Below are 27854 nucleotides of genomic sequence, written 5' to 3' on the forward strand. Positions count from 1 at the left end.
TTATGAAAAGATAATGTCAGTAAATACTACTTAATTACGTAATTTAAATATATTGCTTCCGATTTTACAAATTCGTGATGACCTATTACTTCTCAATGCGCGTAAAACGACAAAAATGTTCATAAATATTGTTTATTTGTCGAACTGGACCTTTATCAGCTCAATGTATGAAGTATGTCTTCCAGAATAGAATAAGTTAAACGCCTGGTACAAGAATACAAGCCATGGATTCTAAAAATGTCTGGTGACCTCGCTGCACTTTGTGGGTGTGTGGGAGACTGTAGGTGCAGATTAGTTGGGTTTACGGGTCAAAAGAGTATGGGAAAATTGAAGAAAGAAAGACTTGGGCAGGATAAACCTCCCATCATTCCAAATAAGAACCAAAACAGGTGGTTTTGAGTTACCTTTTGCTTTTACAACTACTATGTTATTCACGATATGTTTGATTGTATACAATCCTTTGACAGTAAATAAGTTATGGTCGGTTAGTGAGATCATACCTCGATTACAGGAAAAAGCGGCGCCAATTTCCTTTTTTTTCATTATAAAACACGCTAAAAACGCTTTTATCCCGCGCGTTCCCACATTAAAACAATTAACTTAAATATTTAAATAGATGACGCAACGCTTACGTCATAGGATTTGCTTTGAAATGACTTGAATCATTCGTGCCATATGGCACTAATAATCTTTTTCAAAATGTAGCGCATTCAATATACAAGTGCATTGAAATGTTAGTAAATTTCAAAAGTTCAAGCAAGAAATGTGAATTGTAGGCCTATACTCTTTTAAGTTTTATCAACATCTATAAATACACAACCGAGAAAGGGTGCAAGTGTTTCAAGCTCACTTATATGGATTTCTTATGTGTACCGACATATCGGTGATGAGATAAGAATATTTCTTTAGCAGCAACGAATACAAGTATCACTGTTAACCGTTCAAATAAAATATGGTCCAGTAGTTGTTTAAAACGCTTTCCTTTCAAAATAACGTAATGTCTGAACCGTTACAGACAACGTTCCGGCGATGAATCAAATCCAAACAGCCCGAAGATAACTAAAAAACAGAAGAGAGGAAACGCAAGTAACAGCAATAACAATCTTTCTTCCAACGAAGAAAAAGAGCGTCGGATCGCTTTCACAAAAGCAGCTACTAAGAGCCTTCCACCATCAATCAAACAGAAACCGACAGGCATGGTGAGATGTTCACTCAAAGTAAAATATAGCACTAATATTATTGTAATAATTATTATTTCAATGTCTGTGATGGATTGGCCTAATGCTCTTGACTTCTTGGTACAACATTTGCTAATCTAATAAAGCTATATTAATAAGATTTAGGCTTAAAAGGCAAGCAGCTTACCACATCCATGGGTCATGTCAATTAATTATTGCGCAGTGTGCATAAACCTTTAAAGTTGGCCAAATAGACTTTAATGTGGTTGTTACATACCATTCAATGGTATTTCGGTTTAGCTTAAGACAAAATTATACAAGATCAATTTGATCAATGACGAATAAGTTATGTTGAGATGTTGTGTTTATGGTTACAATTATTAAACGAAACCTAATTGAATGACTGGCGCGTTATTCTAACAGTTGTTTGTCTACGTAAGACTGATCACGTTCATCAGTTGCAAACAAAAAGCTTGTACATTATTGAACAAATTTTAATTAAGATGCATGTGATGACGTATTATTTAGGGCGAAAGGACCTTCCTGTATGAACCAAAAACGCTTCACGTGCTACAACCTCATTGTCACAGGCGACATTACAATCATCATCTTCTTGACCATTTCTCTTCGGACCAAATTCTCTTTTGCCAAGAAAAAGCACCTCGCCGTGACGTACGAAGTGAGATCATCCCTACTCGTACGTCATGTGAATACAAAGTGAGCTGCTTTTTGAGTTCTGCTTGTAAAAGATTGATCCAGGACATCTCCAATGCGAAATTGTTCTAGAATTATTATATTCTCCTGCGAGCGCATTTCAATCAAACTTGCAATTTTTAATCCAAGGACACAAATTTTATCACCGAAGGATCTCCTCCTCTAACTCGAAGAACAAATCCGTCAAAAAAACTTACCCAGTCTGCGAACGACTCCGTGAACACTGATCTCGATGTCAATTTTAATCAGACGGAGATTCAAGACAAACATCCTAGTTATCCTGCATCAGTGTGGAAGGAGCCCAGTCATCCTCCGGAGGTCAACGTGAAAAGTATAAACGGATGCGGTGCAAAGCGACCAAACTCTTGCGGAGTAAGAACGTCTGACTATTTAAATAAATTCAAAAATGAAAGCGTTTGTGGTCCAGGAAATGGCAACTCAAAGACGCGGTTGGGAAAACATCAGCAGCAGAAAGAAACACTAAACTCCGGTTACGTAAAATCTTGCGTTAAAGCTTGGGATCAACGATCGCAAACAAGAACACAATATTTACGCGAAAGATTTAAGAAGAGCTCGCTTGCTAAAAATAACTGCAAAGATCAGGATTGTAAAGTAAGCTCCTCCAAACATTCCCCTTGCTTCGTCCCATCCACTTTTGGTGAGATAAGAAACTTAACAGGGAAGACGCAGCGAACGAGGGTTCCTCCGAAGTCCCTAAAACTAAATGTGTGCCAGATTTGCATGGATAGAAATTCGATCATTAAGATGGACGCATCCGCACAAACGGAGCAAATGGGCGACCACCAAATGACGCAGGAGTCACAGACTGATGGGCAGCTGCAACATGTGAAGGAAACTGTTAACCTCCCTCCCCTTGATGACTTTGATTACGATGAACAGTCGTCTGCTGCGAGCTCATGTGCAGCTGGTGATTATTTTGATGAGAATTCATCCTCCGACACGTCATTCGATGATAACGAACTGGATGATATATTTGAACCGCAACAGCGTCCAGTTGCCTACTTCAAGAGAGATTTACAAAACAGAATCACTAAACTACAATCCATCTTACGAAGAATGCGCCATAACGTTGCAACTTTCACGCGGGAGGTAATCAATTTAATAAAGTCTATCGTAATAGAATATGGGAAACGTATGTAATGTTCGTATCACTCATATGTCCAAAAGTTGTAGATGTACGGGTTTTCCTAAACCCGGTGAGCAGCTATCCGGTTATCTTAGTTTACAAAGTATGGCTTGTCATTTCCTCTTATTGTTATCAGGGACATGATTTTGTTATCGTTTTATCTCTATCTGTTCGTCTTTTTAGCAAGTGCTTATGCGTCATTCCAAGACTGGCCAGCTGTTTCAATGTCTTGTTGTTTCAGCAACATCTCCAAAACATTGTGCTCGCCCTGGTTGATGAACTCGATCAAATCGTGTTGGAAGTTTACGAACTTTATGACGATTTCGATTCCGAAATTGGACAGGACCAACAAGAACTTGAAGATTTAAAAAAGCAATTACAGCAATACAAACGCACATGCCGGGTCCTAGAGTATGATTTAATGCGGTAATTGTTACCAGTTATTAATTTCATTTTGCAGTTATTTTAAACGCGCTTTTAACTACCGTTTGACATATTTAGGGCCGACATACAATCCAACGATAATAGCCAAGTTGTCGAACTTCAAGAAGAAATTCGTGTTAGTCGCCATGTGGCCGTATCTTTGAACAGGGAACTTCAAACAGCCGACGATAAACTAAAAGAGGTAAAAACAACAGCCACGGGCATTAGTGTGGAAAATTACTTGATCATCCCTTTATGACTAAACCATAATTGTTAAAAGTACGAGCCAAGATCGCCTGCAACATTAGCTCTGAACAGCCACGCCGACAAAATACCTCTTTCGTTACCTGTGTGCATTTGAAATGTGACACTGATTAATTATAATTAATCATCATTTTTTGCAAAAAACCATTCCCATAGAAATAAATAATAAGAAAAGGCAGCAAAATAAAGAATAAACACTTAAAAGATTTGCACATGAAGGTCCATGTGCAAATCCTTAGTCCAGTATATACTGATGAGGTTACGACGAGGACACAAAACAGCGATTCATGTAACCTGCAGATCAACGGAAAAGACAAAAATTGAACAATCTAAAATGTCTCGTTGTTAAAAAAACACTATTGGCTACATTTTAAAAAGATCACGATAAAACGTTAAATAATTTTTTTTTGAAAATAGATTCTGGCAATATAGGCAGGCTACGTCGATAGTATCAATAAATCGTTTCAATTACAGTTCCTTTCAAAAAACTGAAGTGTCTGTGAATGCACTTGAAAAAGAATGGCGCAAATCTATATTCCGCCACGTATAGATTTCCATTAGCCCCACAAAAGAATGGTATTTTTAGGCGAAGCTAATGCATGTATCATGTTGCACCTTAAAAAGTATGCACAGAGAGTCTGCGCAAAACTTTACAAAACTAAGAAAAAACTGTCATTTACATAACTGCCCGATTTTGCATTCAGTATCAAAAGGACAGCGACAGCTTTCGGCAAAAACTGACAGACTCCGAAGTTCAAAGAACTGTGCTCGAAAGAGAAGTCGTTTTGTTGCGAAATGCGGTAAGATGTATTTTTACATTTCAAAGATTTTTCCATCTCAAACAAGCGACGAAAGGTTCCTAAGACACAATAAACAACCGGCATGAAGTTGGTTGCCGGTCACCTAGTAACGTATGTAGGCTATAGGCTACTCAAAATATAAATAAGATTAACGCTTATGTGATTTCTTATTCAATTACTTATTCGCAGAAGGTGGCACTTTCAACTTACCGTAGCTACTTCTATTTTATTTTTTTGTATAAATAACGTTGTTTCCGGGTAAGGATAAGTAATCAGGTTCAGGCTGGTATAAACATATTGCTTTTTGTAATTAGGTTGATCAGATGAGTCTGCACGCCTCAGCAGTGCCACTGCCCGACTGTAACACAACGACAAATCGTGAGACTTTGCCTGAATTACGTCATCAAATTAGGTTTTTGGGAGACGAAAAAGACGCTATTCTAACGAAGCTGATGGAAACAGACCAGGAAAAGGTCATTCCCAACCACAATTTAACGCAAAGTTGTTGACAGCAAGCAACACTGTCATGTGATTTTTCAGGATAATTTGCAACTAAAGCTTGAGCGTTATTTGCATCGGTATGGTGAGATCGGGGTGTCAGATCGCAGCATAGAAGAAGAGGAATGGAAAAGCAATGACTTGAAGATTCGTATCTTAATGGCGGAGGATCAGGCAGGCGCTCTTGGAAGAAAAACTATTCAGCTACAGTTGGAAAATGAAAATTTGTCGCAACAGTTGCAGCAACTTAACGAAAAGGCAAGATTTTATTACAAAATAATCCGATATAGGTTATAACTTATAGGGTTTTATATACGATGTGATGAACTACGTCAAAACACTAAACACAGGTCAAAGAGGACGCTGAAATGCCAAGAAATCTAAGTGCAAGCGATTTGTTGTTTCTGGAAGATGAAGTCGAAGCACTCAGGATGACACTAGACGAAATGGAGGAAGAGAATTGTTCTCTAAGAAGTAATTGAATATTTAGGTTTATTAACATATTTTGTCGGAAAATTTTATCTCTGTAAAAAAAAATAACCACGGTTGTATCGTACATGCCAGCAAATTGTTTCTATGATAACAGATCGATTGGATCAAACAACCGAAAAATTGTTGAAGTACAAGAAACCACCAAAAGTAAGTTGCTTATAGAATGTTAAAAATCGTGTTGACTACAGGGTGAGTAAAGCAAAAGTTAAGTCAATTTCGAACCTTTATCTAACTTTTTGCATGCAACCAAGTACAGTATAATGGAACAGTAATTTTCTTCACATATCTATCAATAGAGTGTGAAAGGAACTCAAACCGAACTACACGGGCTCTCCACGCCATCTCCACTGAGCGAAAAAATTCTTACCTGGGATCTAGGAAACGAATCGCCACCGCATTCAATTTTCTCAGAAAATATAAAGACGACATCAGAAATTCAATTCTCAGCAGCAAAGAGTAGTTTACAATCGCCGTTTGCAATAGATGAAGCAACTCAGACCGTTGATGTTGACCGACTGGATGACACCGAGGAGATATGGTCGCAGTTTGAAAGCAAACCGACTACTCCAGGAGCAATTGATGAAGCTACTCAAACCACTCTACCCTACTACGAGGAAAGCTTCATGCTGCTGGACCAGCCGTGGGCAGTAAAGCAGCCGAGTCCGAGCCCTACATCCATATCTCGACAACTCGTTGATATCTTAACAAAATCAAAGGAAGTGGATGTTGAATTCCTTGTTTCCCAACTCACTGATCTTGCGCTCGCGACTCGGAGTTTGGTGGATGAGTCTCCATCCAGTCATCCTCTCCCGGACACGAGCGAAGAATACTGCTGGACGTACAGTCACAACTCGGAAAAGTCCTCAACTCAAGAAGACATTGCATCCATATCACCATTAACAAAAACGCTGGAACAGGAAAAAGTCATAACAGTTATCGCAAAAGAAGAAACGAAAAGAATCCCCGCAAACTCAAATCTGCCCACTCTCGTGCAGCAACCTTCTACAATACAATTACATGATACGCCGTTAACTACTAACGTAAGTATAACCTGAACGAGATTACTTTCATACATATTGTGTAGAACACTGAACACGAACTTAACTTTAAGGGCGGAGCAGATTGATAAAAGAATAAGTAGCTATAACAAGTTAATCGTTATGCTGCCATATGCGTACGGATAAATATTGACAGAGTAGTCTTGATAAATACGTATTAATCGCTAAACTGTCCTACAGAGAGTGCAGTTCTTTTTACGATAAAACTATGGGATAGCTTTTTGAAAAGTAATGGATCAAATCAGGACATTAAAAGCTTAGCTCTATTGTCTTACTCAGCTTACTTTGTTAGCTTACAACTCAGCAATGCAAACGTTACTCTGGTACAATTCAGAATAGTTAATTCTGCCAAAGTTTCGGTAACCCTATCGGGTTAGCTTCACCAGGGCATGAAACCAGAAACGTTTGCATGGATCGTTGCCCCGATAAAGCTAACACGTGAAGATTGTCAAAACATTGGCACAAATAAATATTCCGTATTGCACTGGAGGAAACTTTGCATTGCTGTTAATATACCTGACGGCAACCATAGTACTACATAGCATAGAGTATTAGCTTTATTTTGAGCATTCTAGTCCATGGTACATATTAAGCCAAATGTATAAATGTAGTTACACTTTTTCTGTAGATAATAATAAGCAGATTGTCCTCTTTCCTGTCTAAGTTATCAATAATTTTATAAGCTGGCTAAGTGTTATCCGCTCATTAACGTTCATGGACCTAACTTATCTCCAGTAAATTACTTTTCAGCTCTTTCAAATTCTCCTGCTCTGTCTTCTCATCTGGATGATCTTAACCAACTTGACCTTGATCACATTGGTCAAATTCTTCCTCCTTACTGTATGTTTCTTCATCATCTAAAATGGAAATCCTTCCCTGGCCACAGATCTCTGGAGTATCAAAAACAACTGATTTTAATTATTTCAGTTTAGGAAAAATGTTGAGATAAATTTATTTATGGCTTCATATGACAGACGAAGTCCAATAAAATGAGCAAGGATTATACGGAGTACGTGTGTCCACATGATTATAAAAGTACGCAATATTACTAGTGGTAGAAAAAAACAAAGATTACAAAATACTGCCATAGGGTAACAGTATAATATATAACACAAAAAACTGTAAAAAAGTATGGCACCTATTTCAGGTTCTAATATGTTATCACTTAGAAAACATACTACAGAAGCACATATAGGCTAGCTTTGCATAATGCTTGCCTGTACTTGCTATAGAAACATGAAGTACCATAATGTAACAGTCACAGTATAAGAGCATTAGTTCAAAAAACTCGCTAATAGCAGGAATGTATTTTCTAAGCCATATGTGGAACCTCACCACCGGACATCTTCAGAAGTACCTTGACTGAAGACATTTAATTGACATTCCGGTTGTAACATTACAGTGACATATCGTATAGCACCTCTTGTCTCCCGAACTTAGCGATACATTGGTCAACCAATTTCAAAAGTTCTCGAACGTTCGTTTTTAAAACCTTTGAAATGTCTGGTGAGTTGTTATCTGCCAATCGGCTCCTGATCTGACTTCCCAGATCACAACGGTTTTTTTCGGCATAGCGTAGGGTGGCAATAACGCGTGATGGAAACTGACAATGGTATAGATAAGACATGTACTCGTTGGAATCATGTAGAAACGCCTCTTCCGTTCGAATATGAATTAATCGACCTGAAATATATATAGAGGTCGTTAGCATCAGTATCAGCAATAGAAAGATCTAAAAGGTTCAACCAATAGTTAAGCTCTGTTAATTAACTACGATTTAGAAGTACAGTACTGTATTTCATAGCCTGCATTCCTGATCAATTATATAATCTAATCAATTATAAATAGTTCAGAAAGAGCTTTTCTCGATTCCGATAAAATGTGACAGTACATTATTAGATTATAAGTCACGGATTAAATCGTTCAGTTCCAACTGATTGAACAATAAGGGCTGCTCAGAAAAGGAGCTTGAGGTTTGAAAATCTAAATCCGAAACTTCTTCATCAGTTTGTGGAGAATCAGAGAATAACCCAAGCTCTTCAACACTATTTTCGGGCAGATCAGTAAACGTAGGCACTGGTATTTCCTCACTGTGTACAATAGGAAGCAAAGCAGAGGCAAGATTTGGATATTGTAGCTTGTGTTTGTTTCTCTTGTTATAACCTTTCACACTGACAAGACAAAAGTAGCAATTATCGAGATAATTTATTTTGTTCTTGCCAGATCATAGGTATACCAAACTTCAGATGTTTGTCCTTGCCCTGAGACTAATATCTCAAACTCTCCACGCAACTTCTGCATACTTTATGAGAAGCCCAACTTTTATCTTGGTCTCCTAACTTCACCTTGAAGTAAGCGAAATAAGCTCTTTTCACAAAATCGGTAATTTCACGTCCTTGAGAAGAGAATCTAAGGCACCCACAAATGTAGCAAAAAATATTGGGGCATTGGAGTATCTACGCTTTTTGACAGCTGACATACTATTTAATACGATCAAAATTTACAGCTTAATACCACAATCTGCAAGAGAAAGGTTTCATCTAACACCAAGTCGCAAATAGCTGCTGTAATACAAATCAATAAAACTCTAAATGGAACTCATTCATTAATAAGGCTCACAAACTGACTCTATAAAGTCAATGAAAGTATACTACGAAAAATATACCCTGGCTTTCGTTTGGTTTCAAATTAGCAGGATAAACAGATTTAGCATGATTAGCACACGTGCTAAGTTAGCCTGATAAGCAGATTTGCGATAAGCAGGGTAGTTGCCCACCTTCCCCCTCGTAGCACCGCCACTGCGATTTACTGAAGAGCAGGGTGCTGTCACAAAAAGCATTGACCCATTAAGTGTCCAGGGCAGCCGAGGTTTCATCGTAGGTAATTTCAATAACAATATTTGAGTTGTTGCTGTTATACGCTCACCGTACCACCACTAACAAAATTCAAAATTTGATCAATTATGAAATTGGGCTAAATACACAGCGAAAAAACCTGATGTGATAAAGCAATTCTGAGCTCAGAATTGGATTCAGCAACCAAAACTTAGCCTAAATCAATCATGAAAGTTAATGCCGCAAAAAAAATTTTTGTTTTTGTAGACCAGTGTTATTATTAAAAATGTTGACCGCTAGCATGTATAAGTACAAAGTTAACTGATTATTTAATTTAAAAATTTGTGCTTAAATTTTGAACTTAACAAAAATGGCAGAGGTGTGCATTTGATAACTGTAAAGATCTACTGCTACTCCACTACTACTACTAAAGAGACTACTCAATTCAGCTATAGTATGCACGGTTCCTAAATTGGGCTACGTGATTAGTAACTGAAGCCAACGACTTTTGCAATAAAAATTTAGGTTAAGATAGGTTTAAAAAACTAGGTTTATTACAAGGTTTATGATGATGCCTTTATGGGAAATCAAATACATAGTGTATGTCTATTTAAACAGTCGTTCCGTTACAAATCTTATTACCTTGAATGTTTGGATGACCTTTTCTTGGCACAGGTACAGAAGCGAGATATCCAAGCAGAAGATACTCAAGGTCGCGGAGTTGCTTTTTACTGAAAGGAGTTACTGCGTTTGTTATTCCACTCAAGCGCGGTACTGACAGGTGATGTTCAAGAGTAATTCTTGCATTTACCTGGATGATTTGGTAAGTTGATACTATGTATCTGCAAATTTTTTTAACCTATGTGCAATTGTGTACTTAGCAGTTAAAATATAAGATCTGCAAGACGAATCTTAAAAGCGTGTTGCCAAAGAAGCAAAATGGCCAGTTATAACTTAAAACTATGGCCCAATTCTGGAAAACCTAATGTTCAAAAAATGAAAGTTTGTAAATATTTCCCTTTGCCATTCCATGTTCAATTGAAAAAAGTGTTGAAACAATGTAATAAAACAGCTACATTAGAGAAAAAAAAAGTTTACAACCCACACGTAGGAAGAGTATTGGGAGTATTGCATGGCGTTGCTGAACAGTTATTAAATTAACAATGTATTTTAGGTTTGGTGACAGTTAATCACGCGACACTTAATCACGCGACACATAATCACCGACACATAATCACTAGGACATTTAATCACGCGACATTTAATCACGCGACACATAATCACTAGGACATTTAATCACGCGACATTTAATCACACATTTACAATATTTTTTTACATTTACAATTTACAGCAATGTTATGCATGGGAAATGTAAGCAACTGCACGAAGATAGACTAAAATTTCGCTTGACAGATAACGGTCAACTATGTTTTGCACGCGCAGTTTCAGTGCCTTGTACCGTATTGGAATAGAAGGTTGAGTACCAGCAATTCCTTGCAGAAACGTTGCACGTTGCATTTGAATGTCTTTTTCAATTCCCCGTATGAAAGTCCACATTGTCGGGTGGTGGCATTGAAAAAGCACTTGGAGACCAAAATGCCAACCTTCGACTGCATTTGTGGTTCTTGCAATGCAACCTGCCCCGGCTTCGTAATGATTCCAACTTTCGATTGGAAAGATGGCTGAGCCGTAATGTTCACCACGTCCCGGACGTCGTCTGCCTCTGATATATGTGTGTTCGAAATACGAAAGCAGCTCAGGCATCTTCTCGTGATCGGGCATGCTATCAGCTAAGATCAGAAATGACTCGACTACGTCAGAGGAAGGGACCATGGCTAAGGCTGGTAAACACCGAACAGCTGTTCTTAATTCGTCATCAGACTCGTAGTCACACTTCATGCCAATTTCATTCACTTTGCGCAGGACGCTTTGCGTTAGGTGAAAATAACAACTCCTAACATTTGCTGTAGGAAATGCTGTGCGGAAAGCACTTACTGCGGCAGTCTCAAACGGATTCAAAACAATTGTCGGGGAGTTCTAAAAGAAAGACCAAGGAAGCCTTTGGCAGTCGCATCCAAGTGATTATGTGTCGCGTGATTAAATGTCGCGTGATTACGTATCCAAGTCGCGTGATTAAATGTCCTAGTGATTATGTGTCGCGTGATTAAATGTCCTAGTGATTATGTGTCGCGTGATTAAATGTCCTAGTGATTATGTGTCGGTGATTAAATGTCGCGTGATTATGTGTCGCGTGATTAAGTGTCGGTACACCGTATTTTAAGTTTAACACCTTGGTTAATAGTGGATATACCTGTGGAACAATGACTCCCAACAAAGAACTGTCAGATTGTTTGAGTGGGCGAAACTTGTCAAATTGATTCCCACCAACATCAACAGGGAATCCTGCATCCGATAACTCTTCAGCTGTAAGAAGTCTTTCAACCGCAGGTATGGTCTTGTAAAGCTTAACAAAAAATCAAGAAATTACAAGTAGTCGTGGTATTTGTTAACAAAGCGTTAAGACATGAATAAGTGCAAAATTACCAAATGAAATACAGCGCATAGAAGTCTATATTATTATGCAGTGATATTTAAATATATAATAGACGTTTAGACTGACTCCAAGCATTTGGTCCAGTTGATAAACAGCGAGTTGAGAGAGATCGAATTCATCCGGGCCTCGTTTTGCCAGAAATAAAGCAGCTCTCTTAGTGTCTTGTGAGTTTAACATGACATTCATCTGCCCACCGTTGGCCAGTTTGCCCCGAGCTGGTTTAAAGGTTGTTGCATCTTCAACTTTGCTTTCTTCTACCATTGTCGAAAATTGTTCACCAGTGAAACCTGATAAGATATTTAGAACAATTTTAGGCAACTGACTAGACGCTACACCAGATTTTATTATATATTATATAGATTATGTAGAATTTTCCAGCAACCTGGCCAGCCACAAGCTTTCATCATAGCGGCTTCGAATGCAGATCTCTCCTTTGACTGCAGACTGGTTACTTCATTTAAACAGTCAGCCTTTTGTGGACCCTGCATGTAAGCAGTTTAGAGTGAGTCATTGTTGGCATTTTTTTAATAAGTTAGTTTTCCAGTAACTCTTTCCGATTTCATTTAACTTACAACTATGGAATAAAGACTTGCAAATTAAACAGAACATGATATCAAAACATCTATATATAATTATGAAATATCACAAATCAGTAGTATTGAGCAAACTACAAAAAACAAGGAGCAGACCATGTTAACGTCCACTGCTGGTGGCATTTCTTCAAAGGAGTGGCTATCACTACTTTCTGCTTTAACATACACAGTTGTCCCAGCATGGTCTACTGGTTGACTGTTATCAGACTTCAGAATTGCGATAATCCAACCTGTAAATTGTAAAAACATAGTCATTTCAACCACTTGTGTATTGAGTGAAAACACTGCGAAGAAGGCAGTTTTGGCTCATTTTAAAAGATCTTTTGGAAAGTAATTGTATCAATGCATTTAAATCCTGGTCATTCCGAAGCGTGAATTGATCACTTGCTGACAACTATAATTGTGTTATTGCTGGTAATCAATGGCCTGGTACCTTCTTTTCTTAAGTGAGGTATGGTTACTACAGCCTTGCATTTAACATCATCTGCACATTTTTGTAAGGCTTCATCCACGACTGGTAAAGATAAAACACATCCCCATTCGGCCTTACTATGAGAGCAGTAGTAGTCATATCGACCAGGATAATCTGCATTTTCTATCTTACGAAAGCCAAAAGCAACCTGTACAGAAACATGTGAAGCTGTTTGATATGTGAAATACTTTTGTAACCACATTTTAGGGAATTTCAAAATGGATGAAATGAAAATGCTACCTACAATGAGTAGTGCGAGATATGTGTATCACAGGCAGTAGCACTTATATGGTAAGTGACATCTGACATCACATGACAATAATTATTATTCAAGAATTATTTCAATAAAATCCACTCACAGTTTTTTCTGGCTTAATTTCTACAGGTGGGTCTATTTCAACGGCATGCTGCACATTATCAATTAAGTCTAGATTAACTTCATTTATTGACACAACCATCTCATGTTGTTCCCATGAATCAACCTGTATAAAAACAAATGAACACGATCATGATGATGTAAGGCACGATCCAAATTTATGGTGACCATTTAGAAATTTTTCTAATTTGCCCCAATTAGTTTTAATTGAGTTATTTAGTTCGGCCTGACATTATTTAAAGAACTTGTTACCTGGGATCCATCAGGAAATCTTTTCATGCTTAAAATCCCTGCATTGTTTTCTTCAACAGCATTGTGAGCCATCATTTGGGGAGCTAACTTTACACCAGGTTGAGCTGTAAATCACCATGAAAACAACTCAGTTTAGTTCCACTGATGAAAACAGATCCAACAAAGGGCCCAAAAACACACCAAGACTTACAGGATGGTAGTAAATGCATTAATGTCATAACTGCCTGTGAAGTTGAGACCTTTAAGTTGTTAAGATCAGAGAGAATCTTTAAAACATCATCAGTTAACTTTTGTGGAACATTGTAACGCAAAAGTGGCGACAGAATAGCTTGGTTTAATTCATGAAGATTTTTCTTCTCATTATATCCAACACATTTTCCTTTTTCACATTGTATACCTACGTTATGTAAGAAGTTTTTATGCAAAGCTTGAAAATCAATGATGCAAATATAGCAAAGCAAAGGATTTATAATTATGCAAGTTTACATTTTTTAGAACTAGCAAAATGAGGTCATTGTGAACAAGAACAACTTACCACAGTTTAAGCCATTAACAAGGCAATCCTTATTTGATTTGCAAAATGGTTCTGTTGAATAAATGGTTTGCTGAAGATTGTTCAGCTTTGATTTTCCATCCTTTGCACTGACAATAAAGTTATCTGCAGACCAATCTTCCAGACGAATGTTTCCAAGTGGAGTGTCAGTCAGGTAAAGAGCCAGACTGAGGAAGTCAAATGCTACCTAAAATAAAAAGAAACAAATTTTATTTATTGTTTGACAAATTTTATTTAAACCTAGTAGTAGTACTAGTAGCAGATATTTCCGAAAAAGTACAAAAATGTTTTAATAGTTTTGTGCATAGGTCAAATCAATGTTAACCGATGGGGAAACCTTGTGGTTAGAACGCTCGCCTCACATTTGGTAGGACTGAAGTTTGCCTTCAAGCTGGGTCGTGCCTAGTCTTAAAATTGGTACTTGCAGCCCTCTAGCATGGTTTTTGGCATAAAGTTGGAGCAAGACGTGAAACACACAGAGCTACAAGCTAGTAAAGCAGTAGCTTTTACTACATGTAGTTGGGTAGCCTAAAGGCTATGGAAACGGTGACAGGCAATGCTTTATGTGTCTCCGAGGTACTTTGACTTTTTTTGACTAATCAATGGAAAAATTTGCTGCAAATTATACAACAAGTACAAAAAATACATTCAAGCGACCAAAGACTTTAAAAACATGAGCTATTTTAGAGAGACCTTGCAAATCCAAAACTTTAATCAAAGTTTTTTTTGGATTCTGGAGTTTTAGAAGTCTTGTTAAATTTTTTAATGGTTGATGCTGTTTTTAAGAGATATTTTCATTTATAAAAATTGAACTTGTTAAAATTTATGATTGACTGACTATTGGGTGATGTGCCTGCAACAACAATAGCATCTTTGCATTTATACAGTTAACAGCAATACCTTTAGTCTCTCCTCCCATGATGCGGACTTCAGCTGTTCCAGTTGTACAAAATTACCTCCTTCTTTTGCAAGAGTTACACCATGGGCTTTTGTCACTGTTCCTGTTTTACAAAGTTACTTATGACAAAACGACAGTAATGAAAGCTGTACAAAAACTATCAAACAAAAATAAAGTTACCATGCTTTTTGCTAGTATCTTTACGCTGTACACACAATCCCATTATCTTCGCAATATTAGGATGCCTTAACTGCATAAGTAGGGTAGCTTCATCCAAAATTCGCCTATCAAAGAACGTAGTAGAGAAGACATTTACTACATTGGTCATTTTCTAAAACAAGCCCATGAACTGTGTGGAATATGTTGTGCCAGTTCACACAATGCACGTAGGCTTGCACAGGTACATTTTAGTAGAAGCGATATTGAATTCACCAAAATCTGGCAAAAAGTAAAAAATAATAACAACCTGTTCTTGAGTAGAAAGCATCGATCTACATTCTGTTGGGAATGATCAGAATCTGCAAAACCACACTTGGCAGTTACTAAAACATCCATGTTAGGTTTGGTAACCTCCACCAGCACATCTTCATTGTTAATGTTAGTGGAATAGAATAAGGTGTGCTGCGTCTCATGCCAAACTTCTTCTGCCTAACCCATGGAAAATATTTAAAGTAGATGCATAAGAAATGAAAAACAATTTTATACATGCAGTAAAAGTATGCTACCAAATTAATCCTTATACTGGCCTGAAATCAACAAAACTAGCATTATACAAAAACTAACCATACAAGTACGGTACGATGTAAAAAACATATATGTTCATACATAGGCCAACAGGCACAGATGTCAAAAAGGTATGCAATTCTCACCTGGATTTTATCTGCTTCTTTACAACCTGTTAAATACATGAAATAATTCTGGACTTTCACAGCAGCCATTAATTCATTAAACAAATAGCTGAAATCTATTGAAGTTCCATTTTTATCATGCTTTGAAGACTTTGACATGAAACTTGGCTGTGATGCATGATGTGTCAACAGAACCAGTTGAAGTATTTTTTTGTTCAAGAAACTATTTTGAAGTAGTGGATCATCATTTACATTAATGCCTTCAAATGGAGTTTTGGAAAAACCATTCTGTAAGATATTGCTTGGTTTTGAAACTTTGGCAGATTTTTTATACTGGTTAAACTTATCACCGAGTAGGTGGAATGCCAACAGTAATATAATAAACAATCCTACTCCATAAACTGTGTATTTCTTCATCTAAACAGTGATGAGAATATATCAGTTTTTGACTCGTCATGTAACACTCATAAGTCATAACAGTGGAAAGCATGGCAACTGCACCCTCGAGATTTTTTAAGACTGTGCTTGGTGCACCCGAGTGTTTCCTTTTTTACCAGAAAAAAGAGAGCCCATAGGCTTTGCGTTTAGGCTAGTGTTCATTGCAGGCTGAAAAATGCAGCTAGTACAACATTTTGCACCCAGTGGACCTCGGTTTTAACCGTCCTGCACCCATATACCCTACCCCTGAGATCTCGTCTTGCAAAAATTAGCACCCTACATTAACCGTAAACTCCTCAAAATAGGACTGAAATGAAGCCAACTCATAGAGATGGTAAAATCGTCGGAAAAAAGAGGGTCATAGCTGAGTTGGGTCATACATGGCAGCTGACTACCTGAGTCAAGCTAACGAACAGCTGTACAAAAGTAAAGTGGCATTTTTTCACTTGGTCGTCGTTATTTTGTTGGCCAGACATTGTTCGCTAGCTTGACTCAGGTATGCTGACTGGGTTGTTGCTAATTAATAATTTAAAAAGGCAGAGCAGGCAGATGTAACACTAGGCTGCTGTTCAGAACGTAATCAATAGAGTTTAGTTTTTCAACAAACTGAGCGACTGATATGCAGTAATGTATTGTTAATTTTCCGTCATTACCTGCATGTGCGAGCGAAAGTTACGATGCTAACTGTAATGAAATTCCTTTGTTAAACTCTCCTCGTTTTATCTTGATTACTTGTGTTTGTCTGCTTTGCGCATTCCTTAGTTGTAGACTAAGATTACTCCACAGTTCGTATTGTCACAAACGAACACCCTTTCAGCTGTGAGGTTGTGTTGCTTTTATACTATTATTGTTTTACTATTATTCTATTATTTCAGGTGATTGATTTACGTTAAATAAAGCTAAGAATAACGGCATCATTTAGTACAATTTATTTAACGTAATTTGTAGGCTGACAATAACATGTCTAAAACAAGTGCGCTGAAACCTGCCAAACTAGAAGTTGACATCAACTGCGAAACCGCCAGCAAATCATGGAAACATTGGAAAAGAACGTTTGATAACTTCCTAGCTGAACTTGCGCGAGAACAAACTTCTACAGCTCCTCCCATCAACAAACTTCAACTATTGACGAATTTCGTGTCGGCGGAGATATTTTATTTATTCACTTTATTCGCATGAAGAATTTACCCTTTTCAACCGACGAAATACGGAAAGTATGTTCGAACTGTAAGATATGCGCTGAAAATAAACCACGATTTTACAGACCTCCCCAGACGGCGTTAATAAAAGCTACAAAGCCAATGGAACGAATTAGCATCGACTTCAAAGGACCGTTACCTTCATCATCTAAGAACAAGTATATCTTAACCATAATCGACGAGTACTCACGATTTCCATTCGCTGTGCCGTGTCCAAACATGAACTCGACAACAGTGATTCAGGGACTGAATCAACTGTTTACCCTCACTGGATTACCCAGTTATATTCACTCTAACCGTGGACCCTCTCTTATATCACACGAACTTCGCACTCACCTTCGAAACTTGGGAATTGCAACAAGTTCATCAACCCCATATCACCCCACTGGAAATTCCCAAGTGGAGAGATACAACGGTATCATCTGGAAAACACTTACGCTAATACTCAAGTCAAGGAAACTTCCATTACCCCAGTGGGAACTAGTGTTACCTGAAGCCTTGCATTCTATAAGGTCGCTGCTCTGCACGGCATCAAACGTGACACCTCACCAAAGATTTTTCTCCTTTGACCGACGCTCTACCTCGGGACCTTCAATACCATCGTGGCTGATCGCTCCCAATAAAGTGTACCTCCGACGTTTTGTACGCAACAGCAAATACGATCCCTTGGTAGACGAAGTTGAATTGATAGATACAAATCCAACGTATGCACGCGTCCGACGGCCAGACGGACAGGAATCTACAGTGTCTTTGAACGATCTCTCACCATGCCCTCAAGAAGCGCCAAACAGGAACGAAATACCCGTCACAGAAAATTTTATAAGCAGCCCTTCACCAAACATTGAAGTTCAAAACGATGCCCCTGTCACGGACGAACCAGAAATAGAGAACATGCCGACAGAAAGAAATCTTCGCCGATCAAGCCGAACCAACAAAGGGGTACCTCCAGCCCGTTATGGCGAACAGTGAAATATTTCGTATGTAGACTAACTTGTGTTACCTATCAGTACGTATACGATACGTGCTCAGTATATGTTATTTTGTGTACGTGCTTATTGCAAGCCCAAGCCAATGTATAATACCATGTCCATTATACAATCACAGTATTAGACCAAAATTATTATAGGCCAGGTGAATGTAATGAAATTCCTTTGTTAAACTCGCCTCGTTTTATCTTGATTACTTGTGTTTGTCTGCTTTGCGCATTCCTTAGTTGTAGACTAAGATTACTCCACAGTTCGTATTGTCACAAACGAACACCCCTTCAGCTGTGAGGTTGTGTTGCTTTTATACTATTATTGTTTTACTATTATTCTATTATTTCAGGTGATTGATTTACGTTAAATAAAGCTAAGAATAACGGCATCATTTAGTACACTAACCTTTGTAGTTTTAGTACAATAAAACACATGCTCACGGACAATTAAGGGGTGGGAAAAAAGTGGCGAAGCCCAAGGGCTTAAAACATAAAAGGAAGCAATAATACAACTTTACTAAAAGATGGTAGGTTAGCACACCCACCAAATAGTTCCTAAGTTGAACAAATTCAAGCCAGTAGGTTAAGTTGTCCATTTCTCAGCAGCAACCAATAGCAGAGCTGTACTCGAGCAATCACAGCCTGTTGTTCACTTTATACCATCGTATAGTCTAGCACAATTCCATTATTGCTACCTCAGTACCTAGCATGTTTACACAAATAACTTTTGGGCGGTCGTTAGATGCCTAAATTTTCTTACATAACCCTTATCAACCACCCCATTCGATTGGCCCAATAGCTAAAGTAAAACGAGTTTTTTTTTAAATAATACGATGTATAGTTTCATTTGTTTTAATATGTGTTGAAATTACTCAAAAAGTCTTAAATAGGGCCTTTTGAAAGTTTGCCTACGAGCTTGGGCTACCTTAAACTGGACTACATGTACGTACATACACAAAGACTACTGACTACAACTACATGTCTCAAACTCCAGTTAATGTTACATAGTCCCAAAGTTAAAAACAGAATTTTGGCCTAGCAATGCATCTTTTACCTACATTTGTGTCAGGTTTAACAATATTCTGTATATGACTCGAAAGTACAGAGACTGAACTTTTAAGCTCTTCTAGTGCTAGGGTAATTCCCAAACAAAACACAACACCCACCGCCCAACTAAAATGAGTAAACCTCTAGTCAGAAATACTTTACGCCTATGCCAATCAAAGTTTCTGGAATATTATCATGACCCCATGCCAGGGCAAAGAGATTTAAAGTGTTTAAATCTCTTTGGCCAAGGTTACCAGATAATCCGGGAGGATCTCGGACCGTATTAGTCTGAAATTCGGACATTTTACGACAAACAATAAAAAATACTTTATTTATGTCCTAGCATTTCACTGATTTTGCATCTTTATGTAGATGTCCCATGGTATACTTGCAATAAAGCAAAGAATTTATGAGAGAATTATTATTTATCAGAAAGCTAGTTTTATCTTTTTTTTAATTGATAATTTATCCAAGATAATTTTCCAGAAAGAAAACTAGTATGGCATCTGGTAACTAACTCAGGCATAAAGACCAGTCAACGGTGACGTAATAGTTGTTAATCAGGCATAAACAACTCAGGGCTCAGATAGTGTTGGCTACCGTAACACCCTTTGATTTGCTGATGGAGACAGAAACTTCTGCACGGAGCTGGCGCTCGGGATTCGGACTGAAAGAGCAAGCTTGCTCTTTTGCTTCCAAACAAAAACTTTTCAGAGGCCAATAAAATTCGGCCAAATTAGGACAAAAAACTGAATGTCGGAATGATTTGCTAACCGTCGGACACAGTATATGAAATTAGGCCAATTTATCGTTTTTTGTCTAAATTTTAAGCTACATGGCAACCCTGGTACATGCCACTGATGATGTTAGCACATGTCACGGATAACGCTAGGAACATGTCAAGGGGCAGGTGGTAGGTTTTCACTGCTTTCAGATCGGTAAACAATATAAGGGTGCTATTTGAAAACAGCAGGCTGCTATACAACAATAACAGCAGATCCTCTGATTACGATCCTGTCTCTATATATTATTACAGACTTCTCAAAGAGTAGTCTTATAGACTATAGCGGTCAGCAGTAAAGCTTATTCAGCGTTTATGAGGCTGAATAATTTTACAAAAATAAGTCGTCCTTGAAGACAGAAAATTGGGTTGAATTTGGCTATCTGCAATGTGGTTTCTTCTTCTGTTACACGCAGATGAAATAATTCCACGGCTGTATAATTCATTTCTCAAAAATGAATAAGTAATCAAGAAACTGGTGATCAACTGCAACATGAATGTACATGACATGAGGATGGATGACGTCTTCTTATCAAAGCTGAAGATAGTTTGGTAACAAAAACAAAAGAGCAAGTTAGTTGATAAACCTGGCATAAAACTATCGTTTTTGGCACGTTGAGTTTATTTACATTAAATTGCAATCGAATATGCTGGCAAGACAAATGTTAACATATAATTCTACGTAGAGGTTGCTGTTTATCGATGCCCAATGGCGTGATGATAGAAACGCTGTAAAACATACCGCATGAGTTTTCAGCAAATTTCAGCAATTTTCGGTACTGCAAAAGTCCAATTCTCAGTACTGCAGCAAAAGCATTAGTGTAAACAGTAACAACAAAATACTTCCCGAGTGGAAATGCGATGCTCTACTTTCCGGTTTTTCACTTGCAGTAGAAATGAAATCCTCTTAGCAGCAAACAACATATAATTTACTACAGAATTGCTACAGTAACATGGATCTGCGGTCAAAGCAGAACATGCTCAATATTGCTCAAAGCAATACATTCTTTTTAATAGAAAGTGCTATTATATATAGATGTGACGGCAAGGTTTCATGTTAGCATAGTTGTCAGTTAGCGTTAAAATAAGATAATGTTTGTCAAACTGAGAGACACTGACAAAGGTGTGCTTTTATAAATTTATATTTGGCTTCACTTTCGTGAGTTTTTAGATTCTGTGCGCAATTACCCAGCAAATTTTTGTTAAGTTAAATCAGTGATTTTTAAACACTGGGTAGCCGAGTGCTTTGCAGGTCGTCACGTGACGATTCTTAAGTCGCGTTTTATGATTTTAGAATTGTGATGATATGAATAATTATTGCTCAAAGCGCACATCATGTTGCAAAACAATTTGAAATAGAAGTGTCTGAGTCATCTTAACTGGTTTTCTTGTTTTGGAGTAGGACATGGAACAAATTTCTTGTCTAAAAATACTATGTTTGCAACCAGGCATAATTTCAATAACAACAGGAGCTCAGCTGGTGAATTAATTCTTTTATAAAATTAAAATTTCCCGTGAGACAAAGCACATACTGAGAAGAAACTCCTATTAAGGGATGTTTATCCCCATGACCAGCAATATATTTTTTCCTTCCAATACAGCTATTACCAGTTTGAATAAATTTTAATTGTGGGCAACGCTAAGCATAGAATGTTCATTTAAACTGATTCAACGTCGAAAATGGGGATGAATTCTTTGAGCGACAAACCGCGACAGACTTGGCGTAAACGCTGGGATTTTATTCTATCGAGCGCAGGAGTGTGCATTGGCTTGGGAAATATTTGGAGGTTTCCTTATCTTTGCTTCAAATATGGTGGAGGTTGGTGCAAGATCACGCTTTTTTAAACTGGAACCATTTTTATTGTTTTTATTTAACCAATGTTTTGTGCAATATTCGACAGGAGCGTTTCTTCTGCCCTATTGGCTATCAGTAATAGTTTTGGCTATTCCGTTACTGATTCTTGACATTTCGCTGGGACAATCAATCCAAAAAGGTGTAATCGCTTCTTGGTCTACTGTACCTATATTTAAAGGTAACTTAAGTGCCACATTTTTTGTGGCTGTGACAAACGCTGTTAAGATAGACCAACTAATTTACCAGTTGTGTAAACCATGAAGACCCATGGATTTTGTGCAGGAATCGCATTCGCCTGCGCCACTATGATCTTCCATTCAAACCTCTCCTACCCCATTATATTGGTCTGGGTTTCGAAATATTTGGTTTCAAGTTTTAATTCGAGATTGCCATGGGCTACCTGTGATAACGAATGGAACAGAGATGGCTGTGTGGGCATTGACATTGTTACTGGGGTTTCCAACACATCAGCTTTCAACACTACCAGCGCAATCTCAATTTTAACGAACGTAACAAATCAGACACAGACAATGTCGTCGGCCGAGCAATTTTGGAAGTGAGGCTCTTAGCAATATTGCTCATCGACTTGGTAAAATAAGAACAATGTTTAACAAAACCTTTTCACTGCAGTTATGAAGTATTGGAAATTTCTTCAGGATTAGAAGAACTTGGCTCCTTACGTTTAGACCTCGTGCTTTATTTGGGTTTAATCTGGATCTTAGGCTACCTTGCAATCTTTAAAGGAATAAAGTGGTCAGCAAAGGTTGGTAAATCTCGCAATGTCACTAGCAGTTAGGGCTCCAATGAGCAAGTGGTTTTTCATGTGGTTTCCTTCACTGCAACGATAAATAAACTTTTAAATACACAACATAAATACAGAATGCAAGGATAAATACACTTTTAATAAGATGTTAACAAGTGTTAGTTGGTTTTTGCGCCTTTTGCATACTGTAAACTCTGGTAAACTTTACCGTTACCAGGTGGTCTACTTCACTGCAACGGTACCAATTGTCTTGATACTTGTCGTGGTCGTGAGAGGCGCAACGTTAGAAGGTGCCTCATTGGGAATCTATCACTATCTGACACCAAATGTAACACTGTTGAAAGACACCGAAGTAAGAATATTTGTTTCAATAAAGAGGACCCACGCGTCTTTATATCAAAAACAGGATAATATCGTCATCGATATAGTATTTGAAAAGGCAAAAATCATAAAAACTCGTTTATAATCATTCAAAAAAATCGGCAATTCGGCAAAAATCATAAAAACAAAAGTTTGCAAAAAACTCGTCTTATAGATAAAGATACCCAAATGCGGTATAAGAAGAAACTAAATCCCGTATAAGTAAAGAACAAAGGTGAGCAACTGTTACTGAAAGAATAGTGCAGCCGCTGTTCAAAATGGAAAGTATGTGGTGTGTCCTCTTTTTACTTTGACCGCTATGCGTTGCCTCGCCGCAACCAACTTTTGCATGGGCTGAAACCAATGCAAGTGACATTTGCAGGGTAAGAAAACATGCCGCTAGAACGGTTGCACTTGCTTTGTAGTCTCTCACGTTCACGAAGCAAACAACGAAGACGACGATGTTTCTACTGGCATTTTGTCAAACCTTTTTTCCTGGGTCTTTAGGATTTTGTCGGTATGAAAACCCTGTGCTTGTATGTAATTGAGCATGTTGCTTTTTGCAGGTGTGGGTAGGCGCGGCTACACAAGTTCTCTATTCTTTCTGTGTGGCCACCGGCAGTCTTACAACGCTTGGAAGCTACAACAAATACAACCAAAATTTTTTGAAGTAAATAAAAATGATTATTAATAACGACCCTCAAGTTTTGTCAATAAAACGAAAAACCTCCGACTTAAAGAATTCATATCCACCAAGTCGCTTTATTTCAAACTAAAACCAGTGGTTGTGTTTACCAGAGATATTCTGATGATTGTGTTGTCAAACTGTCTAGCGAGTTTTCTCTGCGGCTTTGCCGTTTTTTCAACTTTGGGCTCCATGGCGCATGCTCAGGTTGGTTTAAAGTGATGAGACAAAATACAAAATGACCTGCGTTTATTTTTGACAAACATTTTGTACGACTCAGAATCAAACTATGGACGAAGTTGCGCAATCTGGCCCCGGATTAATCTTTATAGTTTATCCACAAGCGTTAACTTTCTTGCCTTTGCCACAGTTTTGGAACGCCATATTTTTCTTAACAATTTTTCTTATGGGCTTCGATTCTCAGGTAAGTGACTTGGCAGCACGTGACTTGTAGCATGATTAATAACAATAACAACGAGTTCACAAACTAAAAACTAGATTTGTTTTAGTTGATATACGTCGAAGCCTTCTGTGCATTATTCCTTGACTATTTTCGGCCATTGAGAACATTCCACAAATATTCAAGGCCAATCTTTCTGGCTTTCGGCTGCTTGGGCTTTTATCTTAGCGGTTTGATATTTGTAACAAAGGTATGAAAAACAGCAGTTTTTAATCCATGCAGTTATGGTAATCTTAAATTGCTCTACAAGCTAAAGCAAACGTTTCAACGTTTACAGGGAGGCGTTTACGTTTTTGAAATTTTCAACACCTACGGTATGGCAGGATGGAGTTTGTTCTTCATAGCTGCCTGTGAGTGTATAGCAATTGGTTGGGTGTATGGTGCTCATCGTCACTGGGATGAAATCAACCGAATGATAGGACCTAGCAAGATCCGACCTGTGATTATTTTCATATGGAAATACGTAGGGCCGATTTTATGCGTGGTAAGTGTAGCTGCGTTTCGTCCATGTTTCTACTGCACATTGTGTTTAAAGACAAGTTGACTTTGGCAACCTATGAAAATATTGACATCTTTTCTGTGTTTGCCCAAACCTGCAGTTGGTGTCCATTTACTACGTTGCTGTCCACAGTCGAATGACTTACGGTAACTATATCTACCCACCTTGGGCTCAAGTCCTTTGTCATTTTGTATCAGCAAGTTCAGCTTTGTGGATACCACTCTATGCTGTTTATATCACTATAGTGTCAGGCAAGTCTTGGAGAGAGGTGAGTCGTCGAAAACACTGAGCTTTTCCACCGAGTTTTGTAGGAACATAACAGTTCTTTGTTGAACAACAGCTTCGCAGACAAGAAAATTCGAAAAAACCGATGATTGGAGAGGAGATGCCGGGCAAATGCTTTGACAATGACGAAGAAGTAGAAATGCTTTAGGAAACTACTAAAGTCATGCGAAGACAATGATCTGCACAAATAACCCAAATATTTATGGGCCAAGTTGTATTTTTACATTCATCATATTATGGCTTGGTATTTCATTATACACTATATTATATTATGCTTGGTATTTCATTTGTATTGCCTCGCTTCGTGTACAGCAATTAACTTACGTGGTCTTTTGTCCCTTGGTGGTTCTCCACTTAGTTTCACACACATCGTGATGCTGCTACACCATACAGGAAGCGGCAACCCCTGGCACGCGTGATAATAATATAATTAATCAAGAAAGCTGTCTGTTTGCTGATTACTATCCCAATCAGATAACCAAAACTAACGTAAATAACCAAACTTTTTTGACACTCGAAATAATTAATAATTTTTATGCTTGTACTGTACCATGCAGCGTTGTGGATATAGGTTAGGATATTAGGTAAATTATCATAGCCATGCCCGCGTGTATGTAGTATGTCATCGAATCAGTATTTCCATAGGCTGTTAGGTCGTTATTCAGTTTATTAAATTTGAGTGATCAATTTTTGTTCTTATACGTCGAGAGGTTATGACAAGGAGCGATTCTTGATTATTACTACTAGCCCCAATACAGTTATTTCGTTATAACGTTGAGGTATTTTTCCAGTCATAGCAAGTTAGCTTTCTTTTTAAACTTTATTTTGCAGAGAGCTGGAATTAGAATAATTTTATTGAATATTAAATCATACAGTGTGTAAGTTATAAGCATCCAAACGTTTTTTTAATAATCATTATATATTTTTGCGCAATAACGGGCTAACAGAATCAATACGTTAATCTGTGTGAAAACTTGTAAAGGCAAAATTTATAAACGTTCAAACGAGCAATAGTCATCGGCGCTATGAATATGCTTTTATAATTTAAACTGACGTATGAAATGTTGTTATAATTCAGGAAACTGTAGAGTCGTAGACAGTGTTTTCAGAATCAATTTTCGTGCTCTTTGAGTTTACTATTTCTCTTTTCATCATATGTCTATAAACCTTTCAACTTTCAGTCACGCTAAGTCATTTTTGATACGCCATATTCAAAAAGACAGAGTAGCCTAATAGCCCATGCCATACCACTGAAAATTGTAGATTAGCAATCTGTGGCACAGACGAGAAGATTGAGCTGTTCGGCCAGGGAGGTAGTTTAAAATCATCCGTGACTTGTGCCTCGAATGTGAGAAGTCGATTCTGTTATCGGATCTCTTCCAACGTTCAAACTTCTTTCGGTATTAACCCATTCCAGCAAAGTGGTGGCTACTTTTGTTAAAAGTTCCAAAGGAGCGGTGGATTTCACACATTTTGAGAAATATTTTATTACAAATTGCATTTGTTATAGTTACAAAAAAGTTAGGCTAACTCCAGTTAAGGAGTTCATCAGTTTAAAATGGCTACTGATCAGCGCCTCCAGTTTTGCTGATACATACATTACATAATAATACACCTCTGCCCTATTGTACCGTACAGCTCCTGTATTTACAAAACCATAATTGTTAAGTTCGTACCTGCCACAACACTTCGCACAAACTTCTCAAATTCAAGTTAAATCTATCGTTTCTTTATTGCTCATAATAAAGTTCTGCGTAATAATAGGCAAATTGAACCAATACGTTATTCTGCATAAAAAATTGTAAACACATAAGTCACACTTCCATCCACCAGGAAAAGAACTCGAATGTTATAGATCTGGAACATGGTATAGTTATGTGCTGTTCTATTTTTCTTTTCTTCACCAGCATTTGTAGCATATTCACGTCGTTGCTTCGAAGAAAGACCATGCTTGCCCGTGCAATTCCTGGTGGGTACAATTCCTGGTGGGTGCAATTCCTGGTGGGTGCAATTCCTTGTGGTTGCAATTCCTTGAGTGTAGTCACGCGTGGGTGCAATCACTATAAAACCATTCCTATTTGCTTGACTCATCGAAATTTTTACGATGTAGTTAGTTCAAAAGTCAAAAACGTTTCTTTGTAAAAGCTGACTTACGGAACGGAAGCGGACTTACTTCTATTTATTCATTTTAATCAAAATGCGTTATCTGTCTGCTAGTACATTACTTCAAATCACCTGTTTTATGGTGAACGATGTTGATTAGGTTTTCTCAAACATGATCAAATATAGCCTACGCAGAAAAAAACATGAAACAAGGTTTGAAAGCGGTTGCTGTATAGGCTATAGTAGTCTACGATAATATTAATCAGCAACTCTCCGATCAGCAACCACGTGACGTACCCAGTTGCAGGGTGTTTCTCAAAAACAGCAATTGGTGATGTGACGAGAAAATTTTAGCATCTGCTCAGTAAAAACTGCTGTTGGAAAAAAGAATGGAATACAAATTTCTTGGCGTCAAGCAAAGGCCGCATTTAAAAGCACAAAATAAACAA

General features: G+C 37.8%; 3 protein-coding genes across 3 annotated transcripts; 2 read left to right on the plus strand and 1 right to left on the minus strand.

Moving 5' to 3' along the window:
* Positions 1-181: 181 nt before the first annotated feature.
* Positions 182-7577, plus strand: LOC143457037 (uncharacterized). The gene is made up of 13 exons (XM_076955217.1): positions 182-389; positions 1016-1199; positions 1707-1895; positions 2022-3002; positions 3281-3465; positions 3541-3664; positions 4431-4526; positions 4841-4999; positions 5067-5282; positions 5375-5498; positions 5611-5663; positions 5813-6556; positions 7325-7577. The coding sequence occupies exons 1-13, from the start codon at positions 238-240 to the stop codon at positions 7433-7435; spliced, it is 3318 nt and encodes a 1105-aa protein (XP_076811332.1). The 5' UTR covers positions 182-237; the 3' UTR covers positions 7436-7577.
* Positions 7510-16389, minus strand: LOC143457198 (uncharacterized). Its single transcript, XM_076955227.1, has 15 exons — positions 15976-16389; positions 15573-15754; positions 15287-15390; positions 15109-15209; positions 14191-14395; positions 13846-14052; positions 13656-13759; positions 13387-13509; positions 12989-13175; positions 12652-12785; positions 12345-12444; positions 12029-12249; positions 11720-11872; positions 10051-10219; positions 7510-8257 (listed from the first exon to the last, which is right to left on the minus strand). Exons 1-15 carry the CDS (start codon positions 16369-16371, stop codon positions 7971-7973), a joined length of 2673 nt encoding a protein of 890 aa, XP_076811342.1. The 5' UTR covers positions 16372-16389; the 3' UTR covers positions 7510-7970.
* A 5299-nt stretch (positions 16390-21688) lies between these two features.
* On the plus strand, positions 21689-25989 carry LOC143470573 (sodium- and chloride-dependent GABA transporter 1-like). Its single transcript, XM_076968799.1, has 12 exons — positions 21689-22214; positions 22297-22428; positions 22533-22806; positions 22881-23013; positions 23231-23365; positions 23940-24043; positions 24172-24265; positions 24339-24482; positions 24568-24708; positions 24796-25002; positions 25118-25285; positions 25358-25989. Exons 1-12 carry the CDS (start codon positions 22076-22078, stop codon positions 25448-25450), a joined length of 1764 nt encoding a protein of 587 aa, XP_076824914.1. The 5' UTR covers positions 21689-22075; the 3' UTR covers positions 25451-25989.
* Positions 25990-27854: the final 1865 nt, after the last annotated feature.

The sequence above is a fragment of the Clavelina lepadiformis genome, chromosome 1 (assembly GCF_947623445.1).
Source record: "Clavelina lepadiformis chromosome 1, kaClaLepa1.1, whole genome shotgun sequence".
Taxonomy (NCBI): Eukaryota; Metazoa; Chordata; class Ascidiacea; order Aplousobranchia; family Clavelinidae; genus Clavelina; species Clavelina lepadiformis.